Source organism: Plectropomus leopardus, chromosome 3, assembly GCF_008729295.1.
Source record: "Plectropomus leopardus isolate mb chromosome 3, YSFRI_Pleo_2.0, whole genome shotgun sequence".
In the NCBI taxonomy this organism is placed as follows: Eukaryota; Metazoa; Chordata; class Actinopteri; order Perciformes; family Serranidae; genus Plectropomus; species Plectropomus leopardus.
Window position 1 is genome coordinate 10,497,013 of NC_056465.1, and position 14,459 is coordinate 10,511,471.

Below are 14,459 nucleotides of genomic sequence, written 5' to 3' on the forward strand. Positions count from 1 at the left end.
ATAAACCTGACAGAGGTGTGTGAATCTGTGCAGTTGACCTGAAGCTTAATTATTAATCAGTTTGTTATCGAGACAGGCAAACTTCACTGGTTAGCTATAATTACTAAAGACTGACATACATGACAGCAGCCTACATGTGGGCCTACATGTAGAGAATAAGTTGGTTCCACATTTAATAAGTCAATGATATGCAGGTCAATAACACATGGACAAAGACAGGAATATGCTGCTCCTGTAAAAATACTTAGACCTGTATAGTTAACGGTCCCATATTGTAAAAAGTCAGATTCCATGTCTTTTTTTATTATTATTATAAAGCAGGTAAAGGTGTTATATTAATACTGTGAAAGTATCAAAATGTTCAATCCACAGAGAAATGAACACAGTCGATATTCAGAAACTGTGCCTCAACGAGTCGTCAGGGATTCTGTGAAGTTGTGATGTCACAACTATAGCACATAAAGGTATTAACTGCAGCTATAGTGCCATTACATTATTTTCTCTGCTGTAACGCCCGCACAGAGACGCAGAGAGTGCAGATGTGGAACACCTGGAAATACTGACCAATCAGAGCAGACCAGGTGTTTCAGCAGGTGGGCTCAAAGAGACAGGCGGTCAAATGGAGCGTTTTTCCGACAGAGGGTGAATACAGATCATTTCAGGCAGACACTATTAGAAAAATAATGTGTTAATGGAACATTAAAGCATGGAAACGTTCTAGCAGTGATGTACTTGATTAAAGCCGTTTCTATGCAGGAGGCTTAATATTTGTATCAACAGCATTGTATATTAACATGTATTCATGCAAATAATGCACATAACCACCTACTCAGTGTATACATTGTAATCTACTACATTAAACATTCAATATTTGTTCCTTTGCACTGTTTGTATTTGTTCACAACCCTACTATTTACAGAAATGTTTGACTTTTATTTAGTATGTATGTTTTTGGTCATTGTTACAAATAATAAATGAAAGAACACTGCTGCTTTCTTGTAGATGTAATGTAGATATATCTTACCCTAATCACTTTTTTGAACCTCCCCACACTGTGACACTCATGAAATGAATCTCGGTATTGTTTCGAATAAAAAGACCCAGACTTCATTTGGTCATTTTCACAAGAAGTTTATTACATGAAGTATTTTTACAACAAACAGTTAAATTTACAGTCAACTGAACTCTGTTTCTCCTCATAGTTTGGGGGCTCCAGCGAGCCTCCATCCCTCCTTCTTGCCGATTTTTGTGAAGAAGGCCAGCGTACCCAGACCCAGACACGCTGATGTGCCGGTTATAGCACTGTGGGCTGTAAACACAAACACAAACACACAGTGGACAACATGGCTTCAGTTCAACAAACTTTGGCATATTTTTACACTTTCTCTGCCATAAAACGGTGCTAAACAACATTTTGAAAATATCACTTCAGTGGCTGATGATTGGAATGGGCTTGCTATGTTACCACAAAGTGACTATGCTCATTACTGCAGAGTTTAATTATCCAGGTCGCAAGACAAATCTCTTCTGTGAGTCTTGTTCATCAAGGTGGTATCATGTGCATTACACGTGACTTCTCTAGAGAGTAAATAAATATCCAAGCTTTTTCTTCGTCTTACTGTTTTCACTGCCAGCACAGTCTTCAAGTGCAGGTCTTGTAATGTGCATCTGAGCATAATCTTAAATTAAAGCTGTGATGATTTGTGTATTCATGTTTGAAATGTCCCTCATTTTCTATGATGAAAATAGTTTACAGATAAAAGCAGATAAAATGTTACCTTAGTCACCACCAAAAGGATTTTGTCTGTCTTTGTCAAACAGTCAGAACGCACAATATAAAGACACATTTACTACCACTTCACCGCCTCAAGGGTCAATATTGTGTAGAGTAATAGCTCTGAAAAGTGAGTGTGTGGTCGAGCGAGACAGAAAATGTGACGGTGGTGTTCAGAGCTACCCTGGTCTTCCTGACCACGGAGAGCAATTTAAAAAAAAATGTTGCAACTGTGAATGCTTTGGTTTCCCAGTCTATAAATTCTTTGTATGAATTAAAATATATAAATAAAAAAAAAAATAAAAACAAAAAAAAAAAAATAATACTGACCAATCAGAGCAGACCAGGTGTTTCGGCAGGTGGGCTTTAAGAGACAGGCGGTCAAATGGAGCGTTTTTCCAACAGAGGGTGGATCATTTCAGGCAGACACTATTAGAAAAATAATGTGTTAATGGAACATTAAAGCATGGAAACGTTCTAGCAGTGATGTACTTGATTAAAGCCGTTTCTACGCAGGAGGCTTAATATTTGTATCAACAGCATTGTATATTAACATGTATTCATGCAAATAATGCACATAACCACCTACTCAGTGTATACATTGTAATCTACTACATTAAACATTCAATATTTGTTCCTTTGCACTGTTTGTATTTGTTCACAACCCTATTTACAGAAATGTTTGACTTTTATTTAGTATGTATGTTTTTGGTCATTGTTACAAATAATAAATGAAAGAATACTGCTGCTATCTTGTAGCTGTAATGTAGATATATCTTACCCTAATCACTTTTTTTAACCTCCCCACACTGTGACACTCATGAAATGAATCTCGGTATTGTTTCGAATAAGAAGACCCAGACTTCATTTGGTCATTTTCACAAGAAGTTTATTACATGAAGTATTTTTACAACAAACAGTTAAATTTACAGTCAACTGAACTCTGTTTCTCCTCATAGTTTGGGGGCTCCAGCGAGCCTCCATCCCTCCTTCTTGCCGATTTTTGTGAGAAGGCCAGCGTACCCAGACCCAGACACGCTGATGTGCCGGTTATAGCACTGTGGGCTGTAAAAAACACAAACACAAACACACAGTGGGCAACATGGCTTCAGTTCAACAAACTTTGGCATATTTTTGCACTTTCTCTGCCATAAAACGGTGCTAAACAACATTTTGAAAATATCACTTCAGTGGCTGATGATTGGAATGGGCTTGCTATGTTACCACAAAGTGACTATGCTCATTCCTGCAGAGTTTAATCATCCAGGTCACAAGACAAATCTCTTCTGTGAGTCTTGTTCATCAAGGTGGTATCATGTGCATAACACGTGACTTCTCTAGAGAGTAAATAAATATCCAAGCTTTTTCTTCATCTTACTGTTTTCACTGCCAGCACAGTCTTCAAGTGCAGGTCTTGTAATGTGCTTCTGAGCATAATCTTAAATTAAGGCTGTGATGATTTGTGTATTCATGTTTGAAATGTCCCTCATTTTCTATGATGAAAATATTTTACAGATAAAAGCAGATAAAATGTTACCTTAGTCACCACCAAAAGGATTTTGTCTGTCTTTGTCAAACAGTCAGAACGCACAACATAAAGACACATTTACTACCACTTCACCGCCTCAAGGGTCAATATTGTGTAGAGTAATAGCTCTGAAAAGTAAGACTTCAGCACTTATGAAATATTTTATGTGATGGACTGAAATGCACACGCACATGCACACACACACACACACACACACACACACACACAAAATATTCTTATGTAGCCTGGCTCGGTTTGGCAGACTCCATTAAAGTAGAAAGGGATTGAATGGTGTGTATGTGTGTGTGTGTGTGTGTGTGTGTGTGTGTGTGTGTGTGTATATTTTATACATGTCAGCATGCGCGATGTGCATGTGCACCGTACTCTCCTCTGCCTCAACTGATACTTACTTTTGGCTCCCAGGAAGATCCCAGAGGCACAGCCCCCGATGAAGTAATTCAATGGGTCATCTGGGGCCTCACGAGCCTGAGCACTGAGACAAGTCGCCATGCCGAAAATGGCTCCCACGGAGGCTGGTACAACACGGACAGACACCCGTATCAACATTACATTATGTGATACAATTTGTGTAAGCCATTGAACAATACTTCAACACATTCAGATTAACGTGTTTGAGTCACATGATCGGGATTCTGACAATGACACAGTCAACACTGTTCTGGCTCTGTACTTCAGCACTTTGGATTTAAAATGAAACAATGAGGCTGCGGTGCCTACTTTCAGCTTTAATTTTAGGATAATGCAGCAGAACATGATTTTTCAAAACACCTTTGGTTACCATTTCGACAGTCCTCAGATATGGCTTAAATTTGCCTTAAAGGGGATAGCTCAATGTGAAGTGGTCTGAATGTAGAAAACAACAGTACACATGCCCAAAGCTTTTGGTATTGGAGGTGGATCGAACAAAATTTGATGCTAAGTGAGACTGACTGCCTGTTGCTCCATTGTTGTAGTCATTTGTTCGTAGCTGGCAGAAATATTTCTTTAAAAGAAGATGGTATTCAATGATGTGGATTATCTCCTATGACAGGAATCTGAAAGTCTGCATTTTGAAAAAAATCTTGAGATGAAATACCAGTCGTGGGATATCGTTATAAACCAAACTGCTGGTAAAAATACTACTGTTTAATGTGGAGTGGTTCTCCAAGAAATAATGTCTAACAACTAGCTTGTCAGAGAAGAAGCTTTTTTGTTAATGGGAGGGCATGGTAACTGATAAAAGAGATTAGATTACCAAACATGAAAGAGGCAGGACAATGCTGTAAAATTGGACAAACAAAACCACCCAAAATGCATAGTAGGACTAAAAAAAGACCCCACATGAATGACATCTGTGGGAAATAAAGCAGTTTAAACAGATACTAACTTTCCCTATTGGGTTCATCAGTGATGGCAAATGTTCTTTATTTTAGGTTTGACGATACAATCAAGTGCTTTTTAAAACATTTACTTGGAACAATTACATTGATTAACAAAGTTTTCATGACTTATCTAGCAGGAGAAATCTTTCACTTCATCGTTGTATTTTTAAACAATGGGAACAAGACTTATATTGTATGATCTAAAATAATGATGACTGATGATATGAATATTTACCCATGGTAACAGTGGCGTTGGTGGCCCTCTGTATCGCCACCAATGCAGAGTCAGGCTGGAACGCCACTATGTGATAGGCTGACCCAACCAGGCCTGCAAACACAATAAGAAACACAAACACATTATCGACGTGAAATCAGGGAAAAAGAAAAATTAAGAAAAAAAATCACAACTGTAATGTAGGCTGACTCTCAGTTGCTTTTCTAGAATCAAACTGAACTGTATCTGTAGTGGTGAGTATGAGCTACTTTTAGGAACTGAAAATTGGTTGTGAATTCTTAGTCAGACTCAATCTTGACCTGATTTTTTTATTACCTGATTTTGATTATCATTTTGTGAATTTTAAATTGTACTTTAGTCAGGTAATCATGCTCTTTCTTGAGACATTGTCAAACACCAGTGAATCTCAGGAGTTTGGTTTATTTGGTTTAAATAAAAAGTATTCAGTTAAAGTTTAAATACTCTGAGATTAAACTGGGTAAAATACCATCCACAACAATGAACACCTTGCTGAGAGCCGGACAAAATGTGCAAAATGAACCAGCATTAGTTCATATGATGATGTATAGGGCATGGCGATATGGAGAAGATCAAATAACACAATTTTGACCAGATTTCTTGATATGAGAATTGCAATAATACTGTAAGGTTGACTATTGATGCCGTCACAAAATATTCACACAGTGAGAGTTTTGATAAATAACCATCAATAATGTGATATAATGACTTAACAGATACAAGCAAATCACTTTACTGAAACCAAGCCTTTAAAAACAAGAAAAGACAACTCTTATTGGGGTTTCCAAAATCCAATAAGATATTTTGTCTGATATCACAATATTAGCTATAATTGATAAAATCGGCATGTCATCAGTATGGGCTGATATAAGCTTTAAAATGAAATGTCAGAAGTGGCCAACGTGCTTATTTCAGTTGATATTACAAACGGATTTTTTTTTTTTTATTGACCAAGTGAACTTTTACAAAATATCAACCCTAAGTTAAAGTATTTTTCTTATCTTGCACAAGAAATGAATATTACACACACTGAAAAGCACTGTATTTTACATATCAATCTGCTGGTGGGCCATTACATACACATAATATGATGTTAATTCCACTACAAAAAAGACTTGATTATCACTATTATAAGGTGGATTAAATAAAGAGAATATATAGATATCGTTATCAGATATCAGCTAAATGAGTTAACATATATCGGCATATCGAATATCAACAAAGACTCCAATATGGTGCATTTCAACACGATATCGAAACAATATCAATATATTGCCCATCTCTTACATATCGTCCAACCATTAAAGTGTTTATAGCTGGTATAAAAGACCCTCTTGTGATATATATATTAATGAACTGGCCCAAAAAAGCCACCATACGGCCAAACATTAACAAGTTACATTTCTCTACGCATCAACAGTGTCAATGTGTGTTGTTAACTCACAGCCTAAAGCAGCATCTCATCAGAATCAGAACACATACATTGCCTTTGTGGCTTCAGAAATCATTCCCAATCATTTAATTTAAAAAAACAGCTCTCAGTCAACTTCACATACAAAAAGGAAAAACAAATTCAGTTTGTCTAAACGTCAGGCTGCTAGCGTACTAGCGTTAGCATTGGCTCAAACACACAGTTACCCATCACGGTCCAGGGCAATACCCTGTATCTATACCCAGCATGACTGACAGTTATTTCAACATTATTAATATTTACCCAACGCTGTGGCTACTTTGGTAGTAATCCATGTCTTTTGGACACAGTCTGTGCCCTCTGGTGAGTCCCAGTACCCCATCTCGAACTTAGCAAGGACACACAAGCTAAGGAATGGAAATCTCGCGAGAAACCTTTTCCTCGTGTGTTTATGGCTGCGGGAAACCCAGTTATAATGCATTACTGCCCCCAGTGGAGGGGAGCGGTGAGACCAGGACTGGCACTAAAATAGAAAGGAAACACAAACCTGTGCTCATCAACCGTTTCTTTAATCAAGTTTAACAAATGACTGCCTGTAACCAAGGAAGCTATACTTTTATAGCTTCTTTGTAACAATATGAATAATGTTTTATATCTTACCTTCGCCAATAAGTGTATTGTTATTGGCTTTGTAATTGAGTGCTGTTATTTTAACCTTTAACACATGATGATGCCCTGCTACTGCTACCACAGGTGTAGATTTCAGCAGGATGCAGGGGACAAGTCCCTCTCAATATTTAGACCATGTGCATTTTTCTACCCCAATGAAAACATAAAGGTAGCAGAGGACTTGTGCTTCGACAAAATTAGAGATATACACCCTAAACTGATATAGAAAAGGCACAAATTGATGCCTAAAGTGCAGCAGGATGCAGGAAATGAAGTGTTTGATGATCAAAATTTTCTGGCCAATAACCCCTAAACCTTGCCCTCGTTTGACTTGTCTACTCAATATTGAAACGAAATCCACGCCCTTTTGTATTTTGCAAATAAGAGTTTCCTATTTTCACATCAATCACAACAGTACTGTTTGTACACACCATTGATTCCAGCAGGATACAGACAGTCTGTACTCTATCTGGTAAACCAAGGCTCCAAGAAGCCTTAAAAAAAGCATGTTTATGATTGCAGGGTTTCTTTCAAATGTCACCTAGGAGCAGAGCGCTGACAGACTGCTGCAACACATCAGTGACAGTGCACTGCCTCTGTCTTCTTAAATGATCCGTAAACCACGACATGCAGCCCAACCAGCCCATCAAAACTTAAACAGCAGAATTTGGAGCGCTTTATATGAGTTTGTGTGCTTTCTTAAAATTCACCACACTGATACACAGCTTTAAACCAATTTATTAACTGAACGTCATCACGATTTCCAGCTTTAGCAGATTATTTATACTTTAAGAAAAGTAACAGTTGAAGCACGTGGCAGCAGATCTCCGCCTGCTACACACGCCGTTCAGTCTGTCATCCTGCCACACTAATGATGTTGGCCTGGGTTTCAGTGTCCCAACATTTAGTCTTTTGGAGGAATCACTTTTTTGCCATGACAACAATCCAGTTAAAACATACTGTATATGGACAAGCTTCGAGTGAGAGTCTGATGTTCAGGGATGATGGCCCAGATATTGTTTATATTCACAACCAAACACATCATTTCTTCTTCCAGAACTGGCTGTATTTGTCAGCTTGGAAATCGTCTTCGAAGTCGACTGCAGTCTGTTTTATCGTCTTCTTCACTCCTCTCTTTTTCTGTCGAGCTTTGCGCTCTTCTTCAGACAGGATGGACAGATTGACTGGCATCTTTTACAACACACAAAAGAACACAAATAAATGTAGTGATGGATCAGAGTGCTGTTTTCAAAGGAAACATTTATATAAATATCATACATTTCAGTTTATTTATAATGGCAGTAATACTTGGCAAGTGAAAATAATGTTTTGGCTTGAGGACTGAACACGTCGGGGGACTAAAGTGTTTAATAACATGCCACTCTTATTCTAGTGGCACATGTCACTGTTAGTTTGTGGTATGCCACTGTTGTATATCTGACATATGACATTTAAGAACAGTACATCACTTCTCACAGGCAAAAAAAAAAAATCACCATTAGCAGCTTAGGAGTTGTATACAGCAGTGAATGAGGAGTGACGTGCTGTTTTCATGTGCCATACACTGATACTGAACTACATATAATGGAATCAATATATGACTGAGGTGTATAGTGAAAAATGATATTTTCAAGTGCCACAAGTAAGTAAATGACATTGGTATACCACAAACCAACAATGGCATATGCCACTCATTCTTGTGGCATATGTCACTGTTGGTTTGTGTGTGATTTTTCTAGCATGTGGTATTTAAATACAGCATGTCAAACACCATTGTCACATACAGCTTCTCACAGGCATATGCCAGTATCATTTTTGTTATTGTTAGTAATCTTAACATGTTTATTGTATGTTTAATATTTGCACCAAACATCAAAGCAAATTCCTTGTAAAGTGAAAACCTGCTTGGCAATAAATCCTTTTCTGATTCTGATCGCTGCCCAAAACTATCAAAAAACTGTCATGTTAAAACAAGTAGGAAGAATTCATCTCCTTTTGTTTAGGAAGTGTACAGACATATAGCAGAGAGTGGAGGAGATGAAGAACTAACCATGAGGATGCGCTTGGGTTCTTTGTATCTGATGTTGACTGTAGATCCATCAGGTCGGACCAGGATCACGGGGTACAGCCTCTCATATTTATGCCGACCATAGCGCGCCACTGAAGACCTGTTGGAGTTGAGCTGCGGGGTGTGAGTGTGGAGCAGTGAAGCCTGGCCGAGCCCTGCCGTGTGTGCTGGAGGTAACACTGTCTGGACACCTGTCCGGGTCAACACGGAGCAAACACACCTGCGCGCGCGCGCACACACACACACACACACACACACACAAAAACGTGACTGTAAATGTCGGATGCACCACTGTCAAACAGGCAAAAGCGACACTAAAAGTCGGTTTCCTTTATTGCAAGGACAGAGCGCGTTTACAGACATTTAGCAAGTTTGCTACCATTATTTGGCAATAACAAGTTTAATATTTGACTGTGAAAAATGACGCCCTCCATGTTCATTTCCAGACGGTCTGACAACATTAGCGCGAGCCCTTACTTACTCGTCGCGAGCCCTACTTATCAGAACTCTACTATACATTTCCAAACATTATTCAGCGAGTCTTACCGCGATAACAGACTCTTTGTTGTGCACAGCTTCGTTAAAAACATGTTTGCGACGAGGTAGCTCTAACCATGGATGTATTCTAGTGAAGTCAGATCTAACAGGAAGTACTCAACTAGAAGGTCAAACTGGAGTTTACAGAGTAAATGTCCGGCCGAAACAACGTAAGGCGCAGGTTCGTTCCGAGGTTCAAGTGGGAAGTTTTTTGTTTTGTTTTGTTTTGTTTTGTTTTGTTTTGTTTTATTTTGTTTTGTTTTGTTTTGTTTTGTTTTGTTTTGTTTTGTTTTGTTTTGTTTTGTTTTGTTTTCTGTATACATTTTATCATGGTAAGTCACATACTGAATAAAAACACGCATGAATAGATGATGTCAGGGTATGAGAGCACTAACAGACTCCATAAATTAAGTCATAAAATATTTCATCATGTATACAGATTTAAGATTTTAGTAGTTTTTTAGAATTATTAAGTATTTCTTAAAATGTATTCAGTTATTATTATTATTATTACTACTACTACTACTACTACTACCTTAAATATACTTTAAAATAAACTGCAGGAACACAAAACATAAATGAACAAATAAAACCATGGAATCAGAGCGCTAACAGAAATCATAAATCAGCTCATAAAACGATATATAGGGGAGACAGATTCAAGGTGTTAGTAGTTTTTTTCTCGTTTTTTAAATACAGAATTGAGGTAATGTATAGATGTGTTTGTATTCAAAACATGAAAAAGAAATGTTCATGATTTCTGAAATGTATTAGATTTTGAAAGTGGTAGATTCATAGCAATGAAATGGCAGGCCTATTTAGTTTGGAAGAATGGTAAGTAAAATGCCACACAATACTTTTTCATAAGAGAGGGAAAATTCTCAATCAGTATATTGGAAAATATATATACAGATATCTTGCCAAAAAAACCCAACACAAGACTAAAATAGATGGCATATCTATTTTGGCAGATGGCAGAATTTCATCATAAAAGTTGTAGAAATTATATTTCATAATATTAACACATTTTAAAAATAAATTCAACTGCACAACAAATTAAGAACGTAGGGAAAATAAATATGGAAACATAATGAAAACAAAAAAACATTTAGGGTCTAAACTGATAAAATACATCTGATATGATTAAAACTCTAAAATTGAAAATGTGCAAAAAGTATTGGAATATTTCAATTCTCAACAATAATCAAAAATATAAAAGGAGGGTAGTCTTTTAAGCTGAATCGTTGTCTGTAGGGTATATAATATTTTACTAAAATAATAATCAAGTTAAATAAGTACTTTTCATCAGCCAAGAAATTAAGATTGTTTAAAAAAAGTAATATATGTCTTTATTAGTGTGGCATCTTTTTCCAAAATACTGAGCTCTTCCAGGCCGAGAGGGGGCGCTGCTCCGCCGACGTGGCAGAAGCGTTTTCCGGGTCAAACCTTTCATCCCCCCGCCTCTCCCTCCGCACCGTCCTTCCGGCTTGACCGCCATCATAGACAGCAGGTAAGATCTCAATGTTGACAACTATCAACCAAAAGCCATGTATAATCTCCGCCATCCGTCAATGTTTACCGAATAAACGGAAAGTTCTGAAACCGACTGACTTCAGTCAACATTTGTGTCCAGTATTGCACCTCGATAACAAGTGAAAAAGATGGAAAGTTGCAGCCGCGTCAGTGAGGAACCGGCATCCATGTTTCTGTTGGTTCAGCGGCTAATTCATGCTCATAAACACTTACGGCGTTTTATTAAATTTACAGTCTCAGTATTAATATACAAAGACAGACAAGTAGAGTTTAACGCCTTCTTAGGCCTCTGTTTGAAAAACTGCTCGTAATTATATATTGTACATATCTGGTTTGTGTTTCGCCTGCTACTGTATCGCTAACGTTACCGCAGTCTTAATAACTCACTTACAGAGGCAGTCTTATGAGACATAAAGGCTTATTTCAGTGCAGCTGCTGAGCTGAAGTTATCCTGCTCTGCTCTGCTCTCTGCTGTAACGCTGTGCTGCTGTTTACAGTAAAATGTGGGTGTTGTTAGATGCCGTTAGGGTGTCTGATAGCTTGAAATGATGTCCTCCGGCAGCTTATGAAACGCTGTATGGTCCTGATGTGTGTGTGTGTGATCTCCTGCAGACATGGCTATACGCTACCCTATGGCTGTGGGCCTTAACAAAGGCCATCCAGTGACCAAAAATGTGACTGCTCCCAAACACAGCCGCCGGCGTGGGGTGAGTATCTGCTGTAGAGAGAGTGCTGATTATCTCGTTATTATGAATTATTTCACTGAGCAGGTTCACAGGCAGTTGGTATGGGTGCTTTTTTTTTTTGCAACCACACCATTGCACCTCATTTCTCAAATATGTTCTAGTTTGTGTACAGATGTGTGAAACTGAAATCCACAGCTTAGAAGGATAATAGGGATTTTTTTGAAGAGGGGTGTATTGCCTACAGTAGATGTCAGTCGGCACACCCCCAGTTTGGAGAAATCAATACCAGTCTTTTTCCCGCGTTACTTTTCTGTTTGTAAGCCTGTTGTAGTGGGAAAGCTGTTATTGGCTTTAATTCCTCATCTATGCTTCCCTCAAAGTCACCAGATTCTGTTTGTTTTTTGTGCTGACAAATCCCATGAAAAACCAAAACCAAAACATTACTCAGCGTGTATGTTTCTCTGTGCCACAGAGCTCTATTCTGGTCTAAAAACTATTGAAAATAAATAAATGAGCCGCATTGTTGCACTAGATATGTTTCTTGATGAAACACACTTTAGAGTTGAAACGATAGGTCGATTCACTGTTCGATACACATGTTGGCACAACGGCAAATTTACAGGTTTCAGCTTCTCTGGTTTGGTAGTTTTCTTGTCTTGTGTGATGTCAAACTAAATGGCTCTGGGTTTTTGACCACTGCTTGAGCAATAAATTTGACTATTTTAGCTCATTTTAACTCAGTAAGTACACTGACGTCCGCTGGCTTCCAAAACGTAAAGCAGTCCTCCAGTCAGGCTGGTTTTGGTCTTGGCGTGAGATTTGTCGATGAGAGAAACAAGACACAAACTTTGCAGATTCTAGTCTGCAGCTGACCATTAATTTCTCTCTGAGAAATTGGCACCTACTTCAAAATTTGAAGATCCTCAGATAGCCATCTTTGACCTCTTTTCCGCCAAATTAGCTCTGGTTCTTAAGCTGGATCTGTTCGGGATTCTTGGAGCTATCAAGCGAGCCCGCCTGCATCTCCACCAGATTTGCACAGAACCATTTTTGTCAAGGTGCTGCATAATGCACAACAGAAGTAAACAACGGTGGCACCGATGGCCTGCAAACTTTTGGGCTGTTATCACGGATATTTGTTTTTACTCCTAAAATAAGATTTCATTAACTTTTACTGTAACTATTTCACACTTTTTTTCTTTCTCATATTTCTCACTTGACTTCTCTGTCCTCTTTCCAACCTGTCGATTAAGACGTGCCCGCTGATGTCGTCACGTTTCACACTTCAGATCCAGGAAAACCTGCTATTTTGCGGTCCTAGCTGATAACTGACTTTTGGTGTTCTAAACCAACTCATGTTTTTTCAGAATGCTCTGAATTGTTAAAAATTAAGTGCAGAAACCAGAACATAACATGTTCCATGCTGGTGGAAAAAGGTAGTACGTGTCCTCTGTCGTGTACAGATATTAACTGAAAATGATTATAGTAGCATTTACAGTCTTTGATGTCTTCCCATTAAAATCAAACTGTGATCCATTTTTAGAGCAACTGTGTTCACTGTGGTGAAGCTACCAAAGCTGAATCTCTGAGGGCTGATCTAAAAATGTTTGCTATGATGAGTGAAAGAAAAACAGACGTCTGGGCTACAAGAAAAATTACAGAGCGAAGCATGTGAATATCACATTGTAACTGTAAGACTTGGATATTATTTCAGTGTTAACGCGCTGGAGATATGCTGCTAAAAATATAACAGATGAGCAACAAGGGTCATCTCAATGATCCAGAATTTTTGCCATAAAGAGTTTTAAAGTATAATGTTAAGTACATTGGATTATGTTTGGAAGTTTTGTCTTCATTCGTCTTTTCTTTCCTCCGCAGCGTCTGACCAAACACAGCAAGTTTGTTCGGGACATGATCCGCGAAGTGTGCGGTTTCGCTCCATATGAGAGGAGAGCCATGGAGTTGCTCAAAGTGTCAAAGGACAAGAGAGCCCTCAAGTTTATCAAGAAGAGGGTGAGTTTGTATTTGTATTGTCAGTGCACTGCCAAGACTTTGAAGTTTCTGAGATTTATACTGAGCACCTTATACGCGCAGCTTTATGAACCCGCTGCTGAGGTTCTGTGTATATATAATCTGGCCCCTACAGAAGCCGTGAGCAGCAGCAGCTGGCTGCACTGTATGAGTTGGCTGACATTGTGTCTTTTTGAGTATGCTGAAGGGTGCAGCATCATTTTGAATCTGTCCTTTTGAGTAACGTTGACTCAGTCTAATGTCGCTGTATTTCCTCCACAGATTGGCACTCACATTCGCGCCAAGAGAAAGAGAGAGGAGCTGAGCAACGTGCTGGCTGCCATGAGGAAAGCCGCCGCCAAGAAGGACTAATCTGTCACTTAATAAACGTTTGATAAACTTTAAAATCCAGACTCTTGGTCAGTTTGTCGTCTGCTGTGGTTTTGTTAGCAGTGATCAGGTCTGGATCGTCAGTCCAGCATCTCTATTAATCACCAACCGTTAATGAGTTCCACCTCAGCACTGTTGTGTGGAGGATGTTGTGCTTTCTTTTCGGGAAAATCATTAAACATGCTTTAAAATATCATCATAGCACACTGAAATTCACA

The 14,459-nt window shown here is 38.5% G+C and overlaps 2 protein-coding genes across 3 annotated transcripts; one reads left to right on the forward strand and one right to left on the reverse strand.

Annotated features, from left to right (window-relative positions):
- Nucleotides 1–1,115: 1,115 nt before the first annotated feature.
- On the reverse strand, nucleotides 1,116–6,769 carry ndufa11 (NADH:ubiquinone oxidoreductase subunit A11). Of its 2 annotated transcripts, none has more exons than XM_042484039.1 (4): nucleotides 6,652–6,769; nucleotides 4,920–5,012; nucleotides 3,713–3,835; nucleotides 1,116–1,309 (listed from the first exon to the last, which is right to left on the reverse strand). In XM_042484039.1, exons 1-4 carry the CDS (start codon nucleotides 6,728–6,730, stop codon nucleotides 1,197–1,199), a joined length of 408 nt encoding a protein of 135 aa, XP_042339973.1. In that variant the 5' UTR covers nucleotides 6,731–6,769; the 3' UTR covers nucleotides 1,116–1,196. The 2 variants fall into 2 exon arrangements, with proteins under 2 accessions (XP_042339973.1, XP_042339972.1); XM_042484038.1 differs by lacking the exon at nucleotides 1,116–1,309 and adding an exon at nucleotides 2,647–2,839 and having other exon boundaries at nucleotides 6,652–6,768.
- Nucleotides 6,770–11,061: 4,292 nt separating this feature from the next.
- rpl36 (ribosomal protein L36) lies at nucleotides 11,062–14,258 on the forward strand. Its single transcript, XM_042515522.1, has 4 exons — nucleotides 11,062–11,132; nucleotides 11,768–11,862; nucleotides 13,720–13,854; nucleotides 14,134–14,258. Exons 2-4 carry the CDS (start codon nucleotides 11,770–11,772, stop codon nucleotides 14,221–14,223), a joined length of 318 nt encoding a protein of 105 aa, XP_042371456.1. The 5' UTR covers nucleotides 11,062–11,132; nucleotides 11,768–11,769; the 3' UTR covers nucleotides 14,224–14,258.
- The last annotated feature ends 201 nt before the right edge of the window (nucleotides 14,259–14,459 follow it).

Excerpts from the sequence above, each read along its gene's own strand:
- ndufa11 (XM_042484038.1), bottom strand. The coding sequence starts at position 6,730 with ATGGGGTACTGGGACTCACCAGAGGGCACAGACTGTGTCCAAAAGACA. Across the intron at positions 3,836-4,919 it reads CAACGCCACTGTTACCATGG|CCTCCGTGGGAGCCATTTTC; the intron begins GTAAATATTCAT and ends GTGTTGTACCAG. Across the intron at positions 2,840-3,712 it reads GATCTTCCTGGGAGCCAAAA|CCCACAGTGCTATAACCGGC; the intron begins GTAAGTATCAGT and ends TGTTTTTTACAG.
- rpl36 (XM_042515522.1), top strand. The coding sequence starts at position 11,770 with ATGGCTATACGCTACCCTATGGCTGTGGGCCTTAACAAAGGCCATCCA. Across the intron at positions 11,863-13,719 it reads AACACAGCCGCCGGCGTGGG|CGTCTGACCAAACACAGCAA; the intron begins GTGAGTATCTGC and ends TTTCCTCCGCAG. Across the intron at positions 13,855-14,133 it reads TCAAGTTTATCAAGAAGAGG|ATTGGCACTCACATTCGCGC; the intron begins GTGAGTTTGTAT and ends TTTCCTCCACAG.